The 21,387-nt window shown below is 35.3% G+C and overlaps 1 protein-coding gene across 1 annotated transcript in view; it reads left to right on the top strand.

The window, feature by feature from the left end:
- The window catches only part of Snoo (Sno oncogene), a 78,607-nt gene extending 58,708 nt beyond the window's left edge, over positions 1 to 19,899 (top strand). The window contains exons 4-6 of the mRNA XM_089857313.1: positions 2,014 to 2,285; positions 13,349 to 13,600; positions 13,899 to 19,899. Coding sequence (XP_089713439.1) covers positions 2,014 to 2,285; positions 13,349 to 13,595 — 519 coding nt within the window. The 3' untranslated portion in view covers positions 13,596 to 13,600; positions 13,899 to 19,899. The remainder of the gene's footprint in view (positions 1 to 2,013; positions 2,286 to 13,348; positions 13,601 to 13,898) is intronic.
- Positions 19,900 to 21,387: the final 1,488 nt, after the last annotated feature.

Below are 21,387 nucleotides of genomic sequence, written 5' to 3'. Positions count from 1 at the left end.
TTCTATCTTGTATTACGTAATCTGGGTTAATATCAAAGGGGGCGTACATTTTTACGCGTGGATTATTAAGGTTGGGATGGATTATGGGAAAGCACCTTGTACGAGTGTCAGTTTAAGTTTAACGATACTTCCTATAGAAATAGTATGGGTTTACGCCTTTAGTCGTTACTGTGAGGTTGTATTGATTTTTTTTAAAGGAAAATATACCTTTTTTTCCGTAACCCTCTTTCATATTTTTCTTTTCGCTCTGGAATGCACTGAACATCAAAAATGGATAACTTCGGAGAGACTTTTTCCAGACAGTCGCCGCCTTTATCAAACTCCCCCCTCCCCCAATCCACCCACTGTCTTATTTTACCGCTACGCGCTCCTTCCTAAGCTAAGAAAACTTTACTTCACATTTTGATCAACTTCTATTCTCTTTCGCGCTCTCTTGTAATAGGTTTTAACTCTTAGCCTAAATTCGCTAGGGTTTTGTTCGAACTGTTTTAATCTTGAGTTTCATGGAATTGTTTCGAAATTAGGCCCATGAACTGCGGAGGTTTTTACCGAATCGTTCAAAATAGGCTTAGGAATTACGTAGATTTTATGAAATCTTTGAATTTAGACTTAGAAATTGTGGAGGTTTCCAAAGGCTTAGGAACAGTTGTGATGAATTTCTTAATTTAGGCTTAGTAATTATTGTTTTTGATGAAACTCGGTTATTTTTAATTGATATTTTTAGATTTTACGCTTAGTAACTAATTTTTTCAATTTATCTAGTATCTTCGTTGGAGATATTAGCTCTAAATTTATTTTCTTTTGGAATAAAAAGTATAGATTAAAAATTATTCCGAAGGATACTTAAGATAGTGTTGATGACTTCCTTTTTTATCGCAATTAGGCCTTGGTTATTTAAAACTTTTATAATCTAATCGTCGGGCCCTGCATGTTTACAAGGATTCTATATAGTTGTTTTTTTATTTTAAAATTAAGAAAAAAGAGTTTAGGCCTTGTCTTATTTTTATTTCTCTCTCTCCTTATCCCTAAAAATGTCGTAAATAAACAAGCCCAATGATTTATCGCGCCACTTCACGAACCTCAAACTCGTTGAAATAAAAAAAAATTAACCAAGATTTTTAGGCTTAAAAAACAAAATTACGAAATGGTGCCACTTCTTTGCACTTGGTTCTCTCTCTCAGTGCAATTCCCTCTTAGAAAATTGAGATTAGTGTCCTGGGATTATTACGAGACTGTGGCGTCATCCTGGGAAAGTGCATGCTTTTTATTTTTTCATTTAACGGAAGTCAATTAACCCCGAAGTTATTGGAAACCTATTTTAATCCCTTTCCATATGACCCCATACCCTACACTAAACCTTTGTCAGGGATAAGCTGGTGGTAAAGTCAGGTTAGGGTTTTGTTTATTAAATCAACAATCGAAAGCTGCAGGCTTGAGTTTGTTGCGTTATGTCCCATTGAATTTTTCGTAACCCGGTCCGGGATCTAATAACCAGGACTTTCCGCGGTTGTTACGGAATGCCTATAGATGACAAGAGTATACCCACCACCACCACGTCAGAGTGCCAATTGCTCTCGTCACTCTCCCAAACTTCGTCTCCTACCTCGTTGATGGAGGAATTGTCTTAAGGAACAATAACTCGCTCGCTCGCTGGCTGGCTGGCTTCTAACTCGGTTAATGTCTGCGACGCGAAATGACGTGGGAGTCGCCGCAGCCATGTTCCTCGAGCCATCATGCGTGGCCAAGTCTCTCTCTCTCGTTTTGTTCTAAGAATAGTTTGGCAATGCTTGACTGTTTACCTCCATCGCGTCACGTCAAAGACTTAGACATCCTCGCGTGATTGCGTCACAAAGAAGAGAGAATAAAACGCGTTAGACAACGGAACAGTGTCTCTCGAAATATTACGTGCTCGTGGTCCCCATGAAATTTTAGACATAATTTAAATTTTTTGCTTTAAAAATAATTCATTGGGTGTTTTTTAATGAAAATTTTTCTTTGTTCTTTGTCTTGCAGCAGTCAAGTTCGAGTGGCGAAGACGAGTCATCAATGTGCGGGTCGGCAACTTCGCCTCTCGCCTCTAAAAGATCTCGAGTCGAGGAATGTCTTCCGTTCTCGTACCCCGGGATGGTCAGCTTGGACGCCGCGACTTTGGCCGCTTACTGGTACAATTCGCCTTGGTCCAGACTCTCGGCCATGTCCATGTCCGCCTTCAAACCTTGGAGCACCGGTATTGGCAAAGACGGAAAACCATTACTCATACCTGTACCTGCCTATATCAACGACAGGTAATTTACCTTCTCTTTACCAAGTATACCATTCTTGATATTACCGGCTGTGTAGGATACCACGATATTGTTAATTCCCTAGCCAAGTACTTATCACTAGTTGAAAAGTACTGAACTGTTCTTTTGGTTGATCAACTTAGGGAACTGGTAAAATAAAATTGCGCAATCCTTATCTACGTCTGTACTGACGTGTTAACTTTTAGTTGTTGGTAAAAAGCAAGAGGATATTCCCCTATTTTGTAGAGACAATCGAAAAAGGACTCGAATTTATTTCTAGCATAAATTAGACACGCAACTTGTGTATTTTCGGTTCTATATACTTTTTGAGAGAATTCTTATTAGTTTTATCCACGCGATTTGCCGCCTTTTCATCAACCTAATTTATGCGTGTGTATCTACTTCGCCGCGAAAAAAAAGATACAGGATTTCGTTGGTTGTATTTTTGCGTATGTGTTGAAGGTTTGGCGTTGTTAGGCCTAACGGCTGCTAAGCACGGAATGAATATATCTAGATGGGCTTTGTGTCAATCGCGCGTGTCCTTAAAAAATTCCTGGTGCCTACTTCTATTTTTCCTGGGAATCTTTTACCCTTCGCTTTTCGTTGTGTACTGTTTTCGAAGGTAATGCGCCATTAATGACCAAAAGTTGCGAAACTAGAATCGAATAAATCTGCCACCACACCGTATGGGGATACCTTATCTTTTCATTCTGATTATGTCGAAATAGCTAGATTATTTTATTGGCGTCTCTCGCTTACTCGTAGATTTCAAAGCTCAACCGTTATAGACCATTCTATTGATTCCAACGGAGAAGCAAACGCCATAAGGGCGGGGAGGTCACCTTCTCGCCTTAATTCCCTCGCGCCAAAGATGGCGGCCTCTCGCGCCTGCGTGTTGCTTCATCTGTCAGTAATTTATGGATGGGTTAAAGCTATCAAATCTGCTTTTCAATCGAATTAACGCGCTCTAGAATTACTTGAAAATTATTTATATTTTGGTCATAACGTGACAGTAACCATTAATGGCGCATCCCTTTTTGTCTAACAAACAAAATTCTTTCTATTCTTGACACTATCTTTATCTTCTTCTCTTTCTCCCTCTTTTTTTCCCTCTCGTTTCTCTCTTTTCTCTTCCCTCTTTTTCTATCAATCTTGCGTGTCCGAACGGTGGTGGTGTCTCCCCGTCAGCGCTCCCAATACAGTTCCTGCAGTCTACCTGGCCACCACCCCTGAATCTCCGGCGGCGGTACAAGCCAGCCCCGAGGCGTCTCTGGACACTACCGCTCTTAGCCCTAGTGAGACTAACGAAAAGTGAGTCTCACTCTGTTCTTTCGCCACGACAAAGAACGACGGACATTCCCACGTGTCTTTGCTCCCAAATTTTTAAACCTTGGTAATGTTGTTGCGGGTTTATTGGCTTAATGGTTTAGGTAGAAATGTTATCGTTGAAACTAACGCGTCATCGAGGTAAATTATCAGGGAAACCGTTGAAAACTATGGATGGGATTTGAAGTTTTTGGAGACAACCCAGGGGCCTTGGTATGGTTTGCTCGTCTTGTTAATTTCAGGTATTCCTCCCAAATGGCTGCAATCTCAGGTGCGTAGCCTGTAGGGGGATGGGTTAATACATTTGGGACTGTACTCCACGGGACACTACCGACCTCTGCAGGCGTCGCATTCTGGTCCCACAATTACTAAGATGGGCCCTAGCTTTCTGGAAACTTTTGCCAAGCGGCTTATTGCCGTTGATTGTTGTTGCCGACGGAGATATAGCTTTGAAAGGGGTGCCCGCCCATTAAGTTTCTTTAGAATCCTGCTGGAAGGCTTTTCTTTTGGGTTGTTTCTTTCGCTTTTGTGGCTTGAACCATCGAGTCATGGTTTTATTTCGTCTTTCGAGAAATGTAAGGCTACCAAGGTCGCGTAGGGGTATTTTTAGACCAACTGAGCGCGTATTAAGTCAAGAGTACCTTTACCAGCGATCATTCTATCGGCTTCTGGTAACACTGGGCGAAATGACAAACCTAAACCTCGGTTACCCTGTCTGCCTGAAAATTACTTATTCTTTTGAACTGGTAATAAATAATGAATCTAAATACATACGTAAGAAGAGAAGGTTCCTGGAATAAAAAGCGAGCAATACGTAATACTACAGGGGGGGGGAATGCAATGCACCCCGGTCGGGCCATGGTGATAACAGGGGGAAAAGAAAGAAATAGCGTTTGTTAAAAGACGACTTTATTTATCGATATTTTCCATCCCGTATCGACTAGATGAAAAATATGTCTCTCAATTCAAACCGATATGAAAAATGTATTCTATTCGAATTGGACACACAAAGGTGTCGGAGCACAATTGAGCCTCCGTGGTAACATGGTAAATTGAGGCCACTCACTCCTGGATGGCTGGATGGGTCCCCAGCTACAAGTAGTGCGACACCCCCCCCCGGGGGGGGGGTCTCTCCGTCGATTTATTGGGTTTGGAAGATGCTCTGATTAGGCCCGACCTACGATGCCAGCAGCCCATGTACTTCGTGGTCTAAGGCCCGGGGAATTTCCTTCCTAGCTATTTTAAAGTGGTAATAAAACGTACTTGACTTATTTTGACTAGTGACTTAGCGTGAGTTTGAAGTTGCGAAAGAGTGATTTTGATTTCACTGTATAGAAGTTATTTGAAAGATCTTTTTTAAGGACAGTTAGGGTTGCGTAGACTCTTCCGTTATTGGCTGCTTGGAAATTAAGGTTTCGTTCGAACTAGGCCTTATTTTCAAGAAGGTTTTGTTCGAACTACATTTCTGAACTTAGTTACGCATTAACCCTTTAATTACGAGTGCCAGCACCTCTTGTTATCTACGCTTACACCCAATTGCAGTCCCGGGAATAGGCCATTATTCCGTAATAAAAATTAAAAGATATTATATTGAAGAGAGAGCGGCTACTTTTCAGTTACGCCCCAATAGTTATCGGAGAATTGCCAGATTTGAAAGAAAAAAGAAAGAAAAAATGAACTGAAGGGAACGGGTTTTTCATATTCGCTCGATTTGACAGAGGTCATGTTCTTCATCAAATAATTTTTATATCATCGAATGTTTTTGCCTGTATAGTATAGTAACATACCGGTATTTGAATATATTTTCATTTTTAAAATTTTGACATCCTCCCTTAGGCGTTTATTTGCCTACAATCAATCTGGTTTGCAAATTTTTACAACTCGCTATAATTTTCAATCCGGTTTTTGATACCACCGTCACCGTGTTATAATATTTTTTGGGCCAATTTTTAATTTAAAAATTTTAATTTAAAAATTTTAATTTGAGTTGGGATAATTTTGAGCTTTTTTCAACTCGAGCCCTGATTGGTTCGTAATTCCGCGCGCGTGATAATGCCGCCAATTTTTTAAAACACACAGATGAATTTAAAAATTCAAAAACTAAGGCTTAACGAAGATTAATTTATTCATGGAGAGCACGTGATGTTTATAAAGCGCGCGTGATTTAAAATTTTAAGAAGAAAAGGCTTAAGGAAATTTTAAAATTTAATACGTGATAGGCAAGGGTAGGTTAAAATATTTATTTTGGAGATGAAAGCTTTAAAATATGAAAAATATAAATTTGAAAGATGTATCAAGGTTTGTTCGAGGTCTCCTTGGTATTTACGGGGTATTGATTTTAAGATAGTAACGTGTTTTTCCGAGTAATCGGTTTTGAGTAAAGGATTTCTGGGAAGAAGAGTTAGAGTTCCCCGTAAACGAAATCCCCTTTTGAAAGGGGACCAAAGTAAAACGAGCTCTCTCTCTTCTCATAGTGCTCTCCTCCTTTCCTTCCCTAGTATAAAATCCTCTTTTCAAAAGGATAAAATTATTATTTCTGGGAAAAATTCGGCGTCTCTGAACTCTTCCTCGCGTAACCATGACGACGTTTGATTGGCGGCGCCCGATAAATTGAGTTTCCATTTTATTTCGCCCACCAACTTCATTTTCCCATACTTGCCCCTAAATAATCATCAAGGGGATATTCTTTAATCCCTTCTTCCTCATCCTCAAATTCATCGGCAATTAGCCTCGTGTGCCTTCAAAATAAAGTTTCCTACCTATTTATAGTGGCTACTAAAATATACTCAGTCAGTCAGTCAGGTTTAGGTTTGGTTAGGCTGAGTTCAAACGCAGGGTTAAGTTGCCGTCTTCAAGCATATTTATCGCTCACCTTTAACCTTAGCTGCGTGGTGTTGTTAAGTTACTAGTTCAATAGTGACGCCATCTTTCTCTTAATTGTCTTCGGTTTAGGCCGTTTCCGCTTCTAATAACAACCCTAAACTTTCTCGATTGAATAAAAACATCATTAGTTTCCTAGAAGAAAAACAGTGAATTATCAGTTGCTATCCTAGGGATCTGTATCTCGATAAATATTATTGTATCTGTTATCCGAAATTTTCTTTTATTATTGCGAGTTATTTACTTAAATCGCTTTAAGAGAAATGAAAGTACTTGGGGCAATAATATACGGGTGTCCCCGGTTCGCAATGCATTGTCCCCGTGCAACGTGGTATTGTATTCTCGCCAGGAGGGGGGAGGAGAGGAGATGGACCTAGCGAGCAAAACAACCCTTCTTATCCTTTGATCTTACCGCCCCGAAGGATGAGCGCCCTAGATGGAATGGAAGATGCTGTTTAAAGCTTACTCGTCTTCTCTTTTATTATTCCACTTTTCTTCCCAAATCTCTTTGCTCTCTCACTCTCTCTCTGGTTCCTGTCCTTCAATCGAACCCTTCCTTGTCTTCGCCCCCCTCTCCCTCCAGTAATCTAGTTGCATCCTAAACTCTATTGTTAAAATTTAGGTGCACTGCATGTGCCCGCTCAACCCTTTCTTTTTAAATATTTAAATCTTGCCAGATCTTCTCTTTTCTTTCGTACAATTTCATTTAGGGTCCAGTTTTATTAGCCATGAAATATGGGACTACTTTGATGTCGAAATAAGATTGGTATCTTCTAAGACTAATCCCTTGATCCCCCTGGTCAGCTCCCGATAATATTACCGTTAGGCTTAACCCTTCGCTAGTTTATCTAAGGAACAAGTGATTCTTTAATATACAGGGTCACGGCGCGGTCATGGTGTTTAAAAATGGACACCATAAAGGTCATGGGAGTTAAAAAAAAGGTCAAGGAAATGGTCATACTTAATGATATTACCTTAAGATGTATATTGTCAATCTGTTAGTTTATACAGTATAAACCAAGTTAGGTTCCCGTATTTGTATACAGAGGGGCCCGGGCTATATTTGTTCGCGACTTAATGATGTTTTGCATTTCCATTTAGCTAATTAACTTGAAATCGGGAGCGTCCCTTCTCTCCCCCCCCCCGTCCTCCAACTCGCCCCCCCCTTCCACCACCGGGAACCACTTGGATTGGTAATACAGTGTAATACTACTTAAAGTTATATACATCTCCCCCCCCCCAGTAAACTTTGCCGCCATATACTGTATATAGTACCAGTACCATGTTTTAAAAGCTTTAATTAGTAGGATGGACTTTTGAAATGACCAGCTGCCCCTCCCGCCCGTCCGTCCGCTCCGACTCTATTTAGTTTTAATACTTAAATGCGTTTTGCTTTCAAAGAGGATTAAAATTTTACGTTCCTCTTTGAGAATCTTTCTCTCTCCGCTCTCGCTAGCCTATTAGCTAATGCCCTCTTAATGGTTCTCCAGCTCTTTTAATTTTTGCTTTTCCGTTCCGATTTTAATGATAATTAGTATAGTTGAGCCGGGAGTGTAACGCGAGATTAAAAGTTTCCTCCCAATGTTTGCCATTCCAAAAGATACGTTTTAAGATCGTCTTAATTTTAGCATTATTATTTTTTTTATATAAGAGAGTCAGATGAAGTCCTTTTGAGTACTATGAGTCTATGATAGTCCAATTTCTCCCGTTTCCAACTATACCTAATACTCGGGGGTTCAACAATCAGGGCCCGAGTAATAAACCGAAATGTTCATAAACAGACCTTTCCCCGTAGAAATAACATTGCAAAATAAAACGAAATTAAATTTTGTAACGTAACGTAGTTTAATTTAGTTCTAAAATACATTTAACCAAAAACTTAAAAGTTAAAGTTTTTATCCGGTTACTTGGACGGGTCCAGCGGAAAAAAAAAACCCACTCCAACCTCCTCCTATTTATTTCTGGTGTTTTATGGCATTTTCCGAGTTGAAAATTTGAGCCCTGGCTTTTGGACTGACTTGTAAAAGAGAGAGGGAAAGTTATGGATGGTGTGGAGGTCATAACCTTTAAAAATAAATCGAATTAACTGGGCGAACGTTGCCCCGCTATTAATTAAGCAACTGGAGATGGAGGAAGCTATATAGGCGCTCCATCTTCAGCTTCTCCTGCATGTACAGAGAGAGAGTGACGCATCCCCTTGTATACTGTTCTGCCATAACCTTTTTAGTAACTCGGCAAGCGCCCCAACACTTTTAGCAATATATATATGCTCGGTATAAACAAGAATTGCTTTCATTTCTTCCAGTAATATTTCCACGTATTATTCTGATTTGTTTTTCTACAAATTAAAGAAATTTAAAATTGATCAAACTGTCAAGGAGAACGGATGAACGAGGGGGTAGACACTTTGGATCTCTGTGTACACCTGAGTTCAAAAGAGTTCAGCTTTGAGAGTGCATTGAGTTCAAGACATATTGTACACCTGAGTTCTCAAGTGTCTACCCCCTCGCGGATGAAACGTCAAGGAGGGTATTGAAATGTAATCTGTGGTAACCATGTCCTTTTTGTTATATTCGTTGTATTATTTATTAAATTCGTGTTTGGTATAAAGTGGGGGTATAAAGGGCGGCAGGGTTGCTGCCGAGTCCTATATTAGGGTTATTCCACTTTAGCTAAAAGAACTAAACTATAAAAGATATCTGGGTACGTGGCTTTTGATCCTAGATCGTAAAAATAAAAAGCTTAAGCCTATATTTGGTCGACGAAAGGGCTAAGGCCGGGCCGCGCTTCAACCATCCTCCACCAAGATAGACTTTGTTATTATATTATATACCCATGCGGAGAGAGTGTAGAGCTAGAGAGTCGAGAGGAAATTCGTTAAATTCATAGCCTTCCGCGTTACGGCACTGGGGTCTCTGGCAGAACCATTTCTCTCCCGGGGGGCCACCCCTTTTCCCGCCAAACACAAACCCAAAAGAAAATATCCAGATTTTGACCGTAAAAAGAAAACCGTAGCGCCTCTCTTAAAATTGCGCCATTTTTTATGCTACTCTAGCTGGAAAGGGATTGCATTCGCCAATGAATGAATGGAGGGAGGGAGGGGGAGATGCTTTTATAGTTTTAAGCCAACTCCACATATTCGGTGCTCGCAGAGTCCCGAGTGGCGAGCGACTTTCTTGAGACGTATTCCTACAGATAGTTTTCACAGAAAATTCCTCCACTCTCTCTCTCTCTCTCTCTCTCTCTCTCTTTCTTCTCTCTCTCTCTCTCGGCTTAAACTTCAGTGCAGTGTTGTCAAAGCATCCGCGTGTCAAGTTGGTCAAACACTGACCATAGTCATGAACGGCCTGGCAACACTGGGGAACCCTCCTTTTTGGTGGAAACTACGTATATACGCGAAGGGTGTTTGTACTTCTCAAAAGAAACTGAGATGAGCTTCAGGCAGCTTGGGCAGGCGTGGGATGTTATAGATAGAGGATATAGAGTGAGTGGAGAGAGAGCCCCATTGGTTTAAATTTATTAGGACGGCGTGATCACGCTCTCTGCTAGTTCATAATGGCAGACTCTTGATTTATAAGAAGGTGTAACCTCGATAGAATTAATCTCCTAGAAGATTAAGCGTGTTTATTTTAAAATCCACAGCTGCGGGGGTGAATTAAAAGTCTCTGTAACCGCGCTCGCTAAGTCTCCAATAGGTGTACGTGAGCGTTAGAAAATACCCAATGTTGCTGCGGCATTTTCCCTGGCAAATATTGATTATACCCCTTCAAGATGTTTATGGGTGAAACGTGCAAATAACTTTGGGAATTATTTTTAAGGAGATCACTATCAGGCCTAACTTAAACTGACGCTCCAACCAAAAATAAGTTTGGCTTGGGGGGGGGGGGGTTACGTTCAATTGTAATAATAATAATCATCATCTCAAGACGTTTGTGATTTTAAAAGCCTTGCTTCATTAGTAGCTAGCGGAAGAGCTTTGCAGTAATTAAAGAAAATACTTTCGCCGGGACAAAATGTTTATTACACAATTATTGCGATTGTATATATTTAAGCCAGCCAAATTCCCTTCTCTTAAAAAAGAGACAAAAACAAGATGGGTGAGATCCGTATTAAAGCCACTAACCACATCGTTCCCATAATCTAGCTGTTCCTATTAAACATACTAAATATTATGTTCTGTTGAAAGCAAACCGTAATTGAACCGATTTTCTAATGGAATTGAATTTAACTTAATTCACTGAAAAGGGTGATAAATATTTGTTACTACTACTACTACTACAGGCCAGTTTAAACTAATAGCCTCATCTTAGATACACGATGAAGCCCGAACGAAACGAAGGTCAGAATCGCTAACTTTCTTGACATTTTTTGATCGATGCGATTTGGGGAAATAGAAAAAAAAAAAAAAAACACTGAAGTTTAGGAACAAGAATATTTATTTAGGATATAAAGAAATATTAAAAATAGTTTGGCGCCAACGTTTTACAACCGTACTAATTTTTAAAATTCCTATTAAAAACAGAAGCCCGTAACTTGGAAAGTTTGAAGTAATCCTTAAGCCTAGTTTTGAAATTGGAAAATTCTCGCGCTTCGTGAATACATTAATGTTGGTGAGCGCGTGATCACGTGGGCTATACTTTGAGTTTTGAAATTCCACGCGCTTTAACAATGAATGCCACGTGAATACGAGTGACGTATGACCTCGTAACGTCTCTTGAAACTCTGGATGGAGAGAGGAGGATTATGTCTTATTTTAAGTTGCGTACTTCTGTGGATAGCAGGTTTTTCCGTCCGTCTGGTGTTTAGCTTTTTGAAGGAAGGAAGGGAAGGGGTAAACGAAAGGCAAAGTAATTAATTTATTTTTTCATGGCGTCTTTCGTCCGCCATTTTTAAATCTTTCAAAACAAGACAAGATTAACGATGCGGAAAACATTTCCATTAAAAAACAGAACACCGCATTAAATAAAAAAAGGGTCCCTTAAAATAAATAACGGTAATAAAAACGTTGTCGTAGTAAAATGAAAAAAAATAACATAACCAAACCACCGGTGACTTTTAGGGGTCTGTTTGGGGTTATGTCAATATTAGTTCAAACATTTAGTAAAACTCTTCCGGTCCGCTTCCTTATTATCTTTGATTATCCTCAAAATAATAATAATAATATACAAACCAGCATTGGCTGGCTTTTTTTTTTTTTCTTATACCGAGTTCAAATGCCTGCAAAAGTGAGATTTATGTAACTTGGAAAATGTTTAATTTGATAGATGAGAGATTGTCCGATATAAACCAAATTTGAATGAATGTTCTAAAGATTGTATTGAACGCGTGTTTGAAGTTTCAATTGAATCGGTTGAAAATTACGGAAGTAATCGCGTTTGAAAGATTTTGATTCCGCCATTTTCTAAGATGGCGTAAAAAGTGTCACTCGATTTAAACCAAAATTTAAACTGTTGTTTTATAGGATACACGATGAACATGTATTCAAAGTTTCAGCTCCTCCTGAATGGAAAATTCAAATTTTATCCAATATCATTTATCCTTACATTTAAAGATAAATAATTCCCTCTAGCTTTTGTCTTTGCTCGAAAGATTTCATCTTCAGAACTGACTTTATTACAATTTTTTGAAAGTGCCAGCGACTTTCTTTGTGGAATTTGATATTCATTCCATGATTAGGAGCTAGTCGGACAAGTGGACTAGGGGCGCAAGTCTCTCTCCAATCCGTTAATCAAATAATAACAAGGAAATTTAAGAGTTACGGAGAATGAATTAAGTCGAGCTTAAAGAAAGACAACTTTAGTTCTAAAGTAACTCGACCATTTTAGTGACGCGATTAAAGTTTGAAACGTAAACTTTAGATTAATGAAATATTAAGAATAAGCTGCTGCCGCTATGCATCGTGAAACATTGTAGTCTTTAAGCGGCGTGGAAACCCGCAAAGTAACTTAAACGTATAAATTACTAAAATTTAATTTTCATTTAGACTTTGAACAGTTTAATATCGTGTCACAAAGTTTCGGTTTTGTTTTTTTTCTTTCACGAGAGACATTAAATTTGATTCACGAGTTGTAGGCTTAATTATAATATTTAAATTTATTCTCGAATGCTTGCTTGTAAGCGTGGTCGTATAGTAAACAACTTCATGGACTTTGGGAATGAAAAATAAGTCGGATAACAGCGTGATAAGTTGGGTTAGAAAAGAACGAAAAAAAAATTGTTATGAATACGGAGAATACTAGATTCGACTCTTGGCAGGTGTGTGTATGTGTTGTATAGTCTATAGAAATAAATTATTAGTGTCCTTGTACAGACAACTTAATATTTTGTTGTTGATGTCTGTGTTATTTCCTTTAACGTCTGGCAACCCCCCCCCCATCCCATATATCGCGCCAAATAGCCTTGACTTTAATACTACACGAGTTTTTAATTTTAAAATCTGCCACAGTTTTGGTTGGTTTCGACGTATCATCAGGAAACGGGTTGTTTTTACCTTATTTACCCCCCCTCTCTCTCTAGTAAACAATTATTTATATTCTAAACGGAACATAAATAATAAATTATAAATTATACGAAATTTATTGAATTGAATTAAATTTTAATTTTTAATTTTAATTATAAAAATATGATTTGTTTTTTGAAACTTTGTGGGTGTGTCTGCAAGGGGACATTAATTCAAAATAAGGGAAAATGAAACAGATTTGACGTTTGACATTTAATTAAAAGCGCTTGTCTTTATAAAGGGCTCTTAGATATCTTTAAATCGAAAAATTATAAGTCCCGTTCGGATTAGATGGAATATTATTTTATTTACTGGAGTTATTGTTTTAAATTAAGTGTTTTTTGGTTTGTTTATCCTGTAGGTGTACTGTTGGTCCCTGGTCGTGGCCCGAGATGTCCAACGGTGGTGGTCGTCAAATCCAGTTGGCTCCTGGGTCGATGGTTCGTGCTGAGAATTCTTCATCTCCGGAATCGGGGTGCCAGGGCGGGGGTGAGACTCCCCTGAAAGAATTTCCATCGGCTCATCAAAATTTCGCTGCCGCCGCCACCGCTTGCAGACAAGTGCCCGAAGCGTTTTGCCTTCGTTATGCCAATCAGAAACTAGGATAATTAACGTGAGTTTACACCTTATTACAACTCCCCTTCTTTCTTTTTCATTCCATTCCATTCTCTATTTTATGTTACTTTATTTATTTTTACAATCGTGAATTTAATTCGGGTCGTTAGACAGTTTTAAGAAATTGATTACGCGTAGAAATTCAATGTATGGTCCCCTTATCGTAATAAGACTAGACTGGGGCCCCACTTTGGGTTTCTTCCAAAGATTATTCGCCTTAAACGTTAGGTTCCATTCGGTATGGCGAATTTTAAGTGATAATAAAAATAGGAAAATGCAATTTAATTTTGTTGCAGTAAATGAAAATCCGGATAAAGTTGTCTCACGCTTTGAAAGCCAGCCGAAGTTGTTTTTTTGTTGTTAAAAAAATTAAAAGAGGTTGGCGAAATTAATCAGTTTACGTCATCAAGTCAAAAATTAAATCTTCGCGAGTCTCTGAAGATGGGGATAAAATTTTAAGAGAAAAACAAACAAAAACCATGTTCAAATTCTTTTTTATTTAAAATAAACAAACATACGCCCGCCACCAACGAGAGAAGAAAATCACCTTCGTAACTCTACTCCAGAGGTTAGAGGTCATCCAGGTAAAATAAAGGGGAATATTGGGAGCGGGCTCCCACGGCTCCCCCTCTTAATGGGGAACCAAAAAAACAAGCGCGTCTTCTCAAAATAGCGAAACGATTTCTCAAAGATGCCGCCAATCTTAAAATTAAGATTTTCCCAGAATAAACAAACATTCGAGTTTAACCAAAAGTCTACTAGGTCACCAAAACAATATCGAAGAAGTAAACAAACAAAAGTCCGTCGAAAACATTTTATTCAAACTTAAATCGCCAGTAGTTATAAACAAATAAACAAATTTAAACATATATTACGCGTACATGTAGCAAATTTAAACAAACAAACAAATCGCCAATTATTGTTTAAACTAAATATTTAAATTCTTAGTTAATACGGGTTAATTAAACATAAATGTTTATTAAATTTAAAGATTTTTTTTCTTATAGAAATTTTGTTTTTGTTTTTTTATATATACTTCCCTTTTTGCGTTTTATATATAAATTAATTTCTTTCCAGGTCATAGGTTAAATAATCATAATAGTTAAAACATAATACCGTAATTTTAAATGGCTAATTCCCATTTTTGTGCCAAAATATCTTTAAAATTATCTTGGTTTTTAATTTTCTTCCCGAACAAGAAAATAAAAAATTTAAAACATCTAAGCGTATAATTCTCGTGGTGCCATCGTAAAATTTGGCCTATGACCTTTTAATTGTTATTATTATTTTCTTCATCTTATTTTAATTGGGATTAAATTAAATTAGGTTTTTATTAGGAACTAAAGGTGCCTTCCGCGCGCTAATTTCTTTCCCCCTTCTTAATTAATGAAATTCACCTTTTTAATTAGGTTTTTCTTTTTATACTTACTTTTTAGGATATTAAATAAAATATATATATTTGTTTTAAAAACCTAATTATGAAGGGCACTATTTTTCCAATTTTTAAAGTACAAACACAAATTATAATAGGCTAAGGAGGTTTTTTTCATCATTTGTTGGTTCAAGTTTACACGTTTGAAAATATCGAAATTTATTAATTAAATTAATTAAACAAATCAATCAATAAATAATTAGAAATATAACCATCGTTAAACGCCTGATCATGTTTCGTTTCTCGATTTTATTAAATTATGGGATGGAATTTTTTTCTACGTGTAAAATTGAACGTTATCGCTAAAAACCCGCATGATGGTATGATTTTGAAGGATTAACGTGAAATTGATAATTTTAAAAACGCCTTTTCTCTATTTGCGCTTCCTAAAAATAAAATAAGAAAACCAGCTCTGTCGAATCAATTTCGAAAATAAATAAACAAATGAGTAAACACCTAAATATTTAGAAGAAGTAAAAATAAATAGTCAATAGGCTATCAGACTTAAGGAAAATCAACAAACAAACAAACAAACAATAGGGAGTACCTGATAAATAAAATCTTTCATGATGATATTTTATTTGTTTTAACGCGCACAATTAAACGTTATTACATTTTTTCCCGAAAATGAAATCGTATTTTTTATTTCGTAATAAATTTAAAAGAAAACAAAATAATATTATGATAAACCAACAAACAAACAAACAAACAAACAAACAAGAATCCCCCCTCAAAACCCCCCATAGCTCCAGTCAGTTGCCAAAAACCTTAAATATAAACAATTTATTTAAAAGAAATAAATGATTATCACCCCGATCTAATTATTTTAAAAATAGTAATTAAAAACATTTCTGAATTGACCCTTGATAAAATTTCAAACAATTTTCTCTTCAGAATTTAATTAATTAATTAATTTAAATATTTAAAGTTAAATCAACGTAAAGATTTTAAATGTTTATAAATCGTATTTATATTGAAAAAGAATCAATAAACAAATGAAAGAAAATTTGATATTTTATTGAGGGGATATAATGGAAATATTTTATACCTAAAAAATATAAACTTAAATTTTTATACAATCTAAACAAACAAACAAACAAACAAACAAAAATCGTGTTTCTACCACTTTTAATTATTGAAAATTTTATAATAATAACAATAACAAATCAACAACCCCCGAAAGTCGTTTTTAATTACAAATAATTAAAAAAAAGGCGACAATAACAACAAAAAAAACAAATTTATACATTTTCTTCTAAATAAAAATAAACAAAAGGTAAGCGTCTTCAGTTTTAATTAATTAAGTTTTATTTTAATCTTTCGTGTTTTACTGTTTAAAAATTATACATTAACGGCGACAAACGCTTAAAACCATACTTTAAATTGTTTATTTTTAAATTAGGCTTAAATTCTAGTGTTTACAAAAGGCTAAAAAATGATTGAATGTTTACACCCGAGTAAAAACGTTGACTTCCAAATTGTATATAACAACAACTTCCCCAAAAAAATAACTGCCACAATTACCTTAAGGCCATATATATAATACTTGGAATTTCATGGAAAATTCCTGAAATTTCGTGGAAAATCAGAAGCTCAACGTTTTTACGCAAATTCATTTATAGCCCGTAAAATTTAATTTAAAACTTAGTCATTTATTTTTTAATTGCTCATAAAATTAGTTTTAATTTTTCAATTAAATATATACTAACAGTACAAATTAATCAAACAAAAAACCTCCAGAAAATAAATAAATAAATAAATAAATAAGTAAACAAACCGTAATTCAGAAAATTCAATTACTCTCAATCAATTCGAATCTTTGATATCCATAATAATTATTTAAAACAAATTCACACCAATTATTTTAAAGTTAATTATATTCCCTTTTAATTGAAAAATCTAGTGAAATAGTAAACAAACAAATAGTGCTGTTGGCTTTATTGCGATGTTAAAAAGAAAATAAACAAACAAACGAACAGTGTGTGTCAGTCAGACTGTTGGAAATTAAATGTTTTTATTTAAAAAATGCGAAAAAAAAATAAATAATTATAATAATAATATTACGTCGGCGATTTAAATAAACAAAACGATATTGGTGATTAATTAAGATGAAATTAAACTAATTAAGCGATTATGAAAAATTGGTGCCCTGGTTGACGGTACAGTGCGGTTACGCTGAGATTGAAATCGTTAAAAATAAATAATTAAAAAAAATTTACCGATTTTATATTAACGAGAAAAAAAACAAAAAATTGGAAAATTATGGGAGTGAGATATTCTGACGAATTGATGACGATTTGTTGAAGAAAAAAAACTGTGATTATGTTATAAAAAATGGGATAGACCAAGATGAGGCCTTCAGTTTAATTATCTACATTTATAATTAAGTAGTTATATTAAGTTTTTATATACGAAAGAGCTACGGACTTTTTGTCAAAAAAAAAAAAAATAATGTTCTTGGAATTTTTTTTTAACATAGGCTAATTAAATTTAAAAATAATTAACTGTTTTTTTTTTCTTTTGTAAATATGCCTGAAAAAAAAACGCGACGGAGAAATTTGGGAGAAAGCCTTATTGAGATAAAAAAAATTACTTGTTATAAAATAAATAGTTGTCTCTTGTAAATATTTAAGAAAAAACAAACAAACAAACAATGTAAGAAGAAAAAAATTTTGATTGAAAAAAAATGTCCCGCCTTATAACTGAAAAAATAAAAAAAAATAAATATTGTATAAGAAAATACAAGAAAAAAAATCACGTGGGTTTTTTCAAAAACATTCGGTCCAGTTTTTCGAGTTAAATTATTAAAAATAAAGAAAATACCAAAAAATTAAAAAAAAAAATAAAACCAAATTTTAAAAACAATAACCAACGTTTTTTAAAAATTCTCGAGAAAAATACATTTATTAAAAATTAAGAAAAAATGTCCTCGTTCAACATGGTGCTGATGTTTATAATAAATAAGAATTTAAAAAAAAATAAGAAAAAATCTATTAGCTTAGGATTTGGGTTTATTTTGATGTTTTTTCTCAAAAAAAATAACGTTTTTGGCACTTTTTGAAAAAGTTGGGAAAATTAAGAGAAACAAAAAAAAAAATCCAAAACATTATAGTCGTTCTTTGTGAAATAAAATAAAAAAAAATTATTTTTAAAAATTTTTGGACGAAAATTTGAACGGGAGGGTAAAAAAAATTAAATTTAAAAAAAAAAAAGCCGTCGAAAAATTTTATTATTTATGTCATTTATATATGGCTTATATTATAATTTCACTGGTCACCAAAATTTAAACTAATTCTAAATTATTAATTAGGGAAAAAAACAATATTATATTAGGATTTAAAATTTAATCAACTAAAATTTACGAATTACATTAGGCACCAATTAAAAAAAATTAATATTGAAAATTATGATGGGCTAATATATTTTGATAAAAAAAACCAATTAAATCTTAATCATTACGCCAAAAAAATTTAAAACAGTTAAAAATTCGGAAAAAAGTAATAGAATTTCAACGGTGAAAATTTTAATAACTCCTTTTTTTCAGATAATAAGTTTTTTTCTTGTATAGAAAACATGGCACTGTTTTTTTACACAAATTTCGTGATATTAAAATAATTGTTCTTCGTTTTTTGAATTCAATAACAAAACGAGAAAAAGATTTTACTAATAGGCGCGGTGTTCAATTAGGTGACCTCTAAATGACCTCTTCCACGTTAAAGAACGTCAAAAATTAAACACATTCGCAATTTGAACCGTCATTCTATCTTCAGTATTAACGAAGATACGAGCGTTTGAATGATATGAAGAATCCTTAATTTCTATTGGTCGATTTAGTCATAAGCTCCTCCTCTTTCTCGTATAATTCAAATCCTCGTATCTCTTTTAAAATTGAAGATAGAAAGACGATTTCAATTACGAATATCATTAATTTTTCACGCTCCGTTAGATTTTGAAGTCAAAAATTACTCAAATTGACCTTTAAAAGGTCGAAAGGTCATTCTGGCCATACACCACGAGCACCGTGTCCGGTAAAACATCTTCGATTTGTCTTGCCTTATTATTTAAAAGAAGCAAATTTACACCCATTTAAAAAAGGTACTGTTTTGTATAAAAAATGAAGAAAAAAATGTTTTTGTCTATAAAATTCGATAAAAAGAGTGTCGTTTAAAGAAAAATTTAAAAAAAAATATATGTAAATATTCTTTATTATATATAAAAAAAGTTAGAGATTTTGCGCAGGCACACGATAATAAAGAAGAAAAAAATGAAACAGAAAAAAAAGAAGAACTTAGCTTTGGTGTGCATTTTGTTGGCTCCATTTTTTATTATTAAATCGAGCCAATCGATACGAATTATTGAAACAAATGTTACTCTACTATCAAGGTCAAAAAATATAAATGAAAAATAAAAGATTTCTCAAAATAACACTTTGTGCGTTTTTACATATTTAAATTAGGCCTATTCCTAATATTTTAAGAATGAAATGAAAAATGTTCGCCAGCAATCAACCTTGCGTCGTGATGCGCGTGATCGAGTGGGCTATGCTGCTACAAAGTCCAAAAATATTTACTGTTGCAGACGACAGACGAATTTCTTCCCGTGGCCGTTACCATGAAGCTCCTCGTGTGGCAAAGTTTGAGGGAATACGACACATGTCGGCGATCCTACCCTATAGGTGCCGACTGTCCCGTGTCCGCCGGAGGTGACTTACCCCAATTCCACCTTCCGTCACCTCCCAAGTAAACCTCATTTCCTTCCCTGCTTATCCACATACGACCTAGCGGCCCCCGTCTGTGCTGGGCCGCGTAGGGTCTCCCGCTCCATTCTTCCTGGTGCTCAAGGCCTAACGGCTAAGCACTAGTGCTCGTAGGTGGAAAAAAAAAAAAAAAAAAAAAGCTCCTCGTGTCCTGTTGAATCTCGAAGTATGGATGGAATCTCTGGAATTGCATCAAATCTTAAATTGGGTAAGATACAAACAATTCTTTGGAAGACACGCGCCGGTTCCTTAAGATAATAATTGAATTGAACGGGAACAGCGAATTTCTGATGCTAATTAAGTACTTGAATCAAGAGGCTACCTTATACTATTTCAAATTTGTATTGACGTTTTTAAAGAACTACCCTTGTGGTCAAAATTTCCGATTTTAATCTTGAAACTCTTTGAACTTTGCGGATTCAACCGATTCTTGGAAAGTTATATGGTAAACCTCTTCATTAGCTTCGGGTCAGACGCTCTACCATGAATCTATATAACTAGTTATATAGATTCATGGTTCTACACAAAGCTTCCTCCGATGATCAGATCCTATTAAACCCCAAACTTAGATGCTAACCATAAAAGGCCCAACTAATTCAACTATGCCTTGTAATAGAGTGGCGCGCGACTTAATCTAAGGTGACCTTTTAACCCCGTCTCTTCTCCTTTGATTATGCCGGGCATATCCAATTATCCTGATGAATTTTTACCAAATTTCGTAAGCCTATTTTAAATCCAATATGGCGGCCACACAAAGTTCGTACCGGTTCGTACGAAATCTGCAAAAGCTAAGGGAACACTAAAACCTATTTGAATATATTAAATTTCCTAACAACTTTAAACCTATTCTATTTGGCGAGGCTTACGAAACTTATTTAAAGTAAGTCTAAATCTCTCTAAATTGCCCATTGTATCCATAGAAAAACCGAGAATAGGCCTAAATTTTTGAGGCCCCCTGTTCTATTACCGAATTTGACCTCGTATTCGCTGTAATTTTCGTGGTAGGATATATTTTTGACGTCCCTAATTTAAAATTATGTTCCTTTTTAAACTTTTCGAAAGTCAAAATGAAATGAATGGTTTTAACCTTTTAGGTAATCTTTAATAAAACGGTTTCTCGGAAGAAGAAATATTTTAGACCTAAAATCTGGGAATAGCGCCTAAAAAGGAGGCCCCCACTCTTTTGTATTTTTCGTACGCTATTACGTAAAATAGAGCTCCCTTGACTTGTTTACGATTATTACGTATTTCCTCTCTTCCCCCTTCCCATGTGTAATCTGAAATAACCCCTATTTAGAGAGAGCTTCAAAAAAAAATATATAACAATATACTCTATAGCTCAAGACGAGAGTATTTTAAAATTCTCTTTCAACTTATTGCGAAATACCACCTGTAAATAAATAAATATTTTTATTTACTCTATAGTAAAAAGTGTGTACTGCTCAGATCCGATAAGATGCTAGGTTTAATTAACTTCAACCGGGGGGGGGGATACGAAATTTAGCTTAAATTGTTGATGACAAAGATTAGTTTTGTTATTTCCCTCTAACTTGTAGATTAATTCTAGATTGGGTTTTATTATTTTTAGGGCTAACGA

Source organism: Phalangium opilio, unplaced genomic scaffold, assembly GCF_054372755.1.
Source record: "Phalangium opilio isolate 3A_F unplaced genomic scaffold, DU_Popi_V2 ptg000011l_1, whole genome shotgun sequence".
NCBI classification, from domain to species: domain Eukaryota; kingdom Metazoa; phylum Arthropoda; class Arachnida; order Opiliones; family Phalangiidae; genus Phalangium; species Phalangium opilio.
Note: the sequence above shows the minus strand (reverse complement) of the source record. Positions and strands in the feature narration are given on the sequence as shown.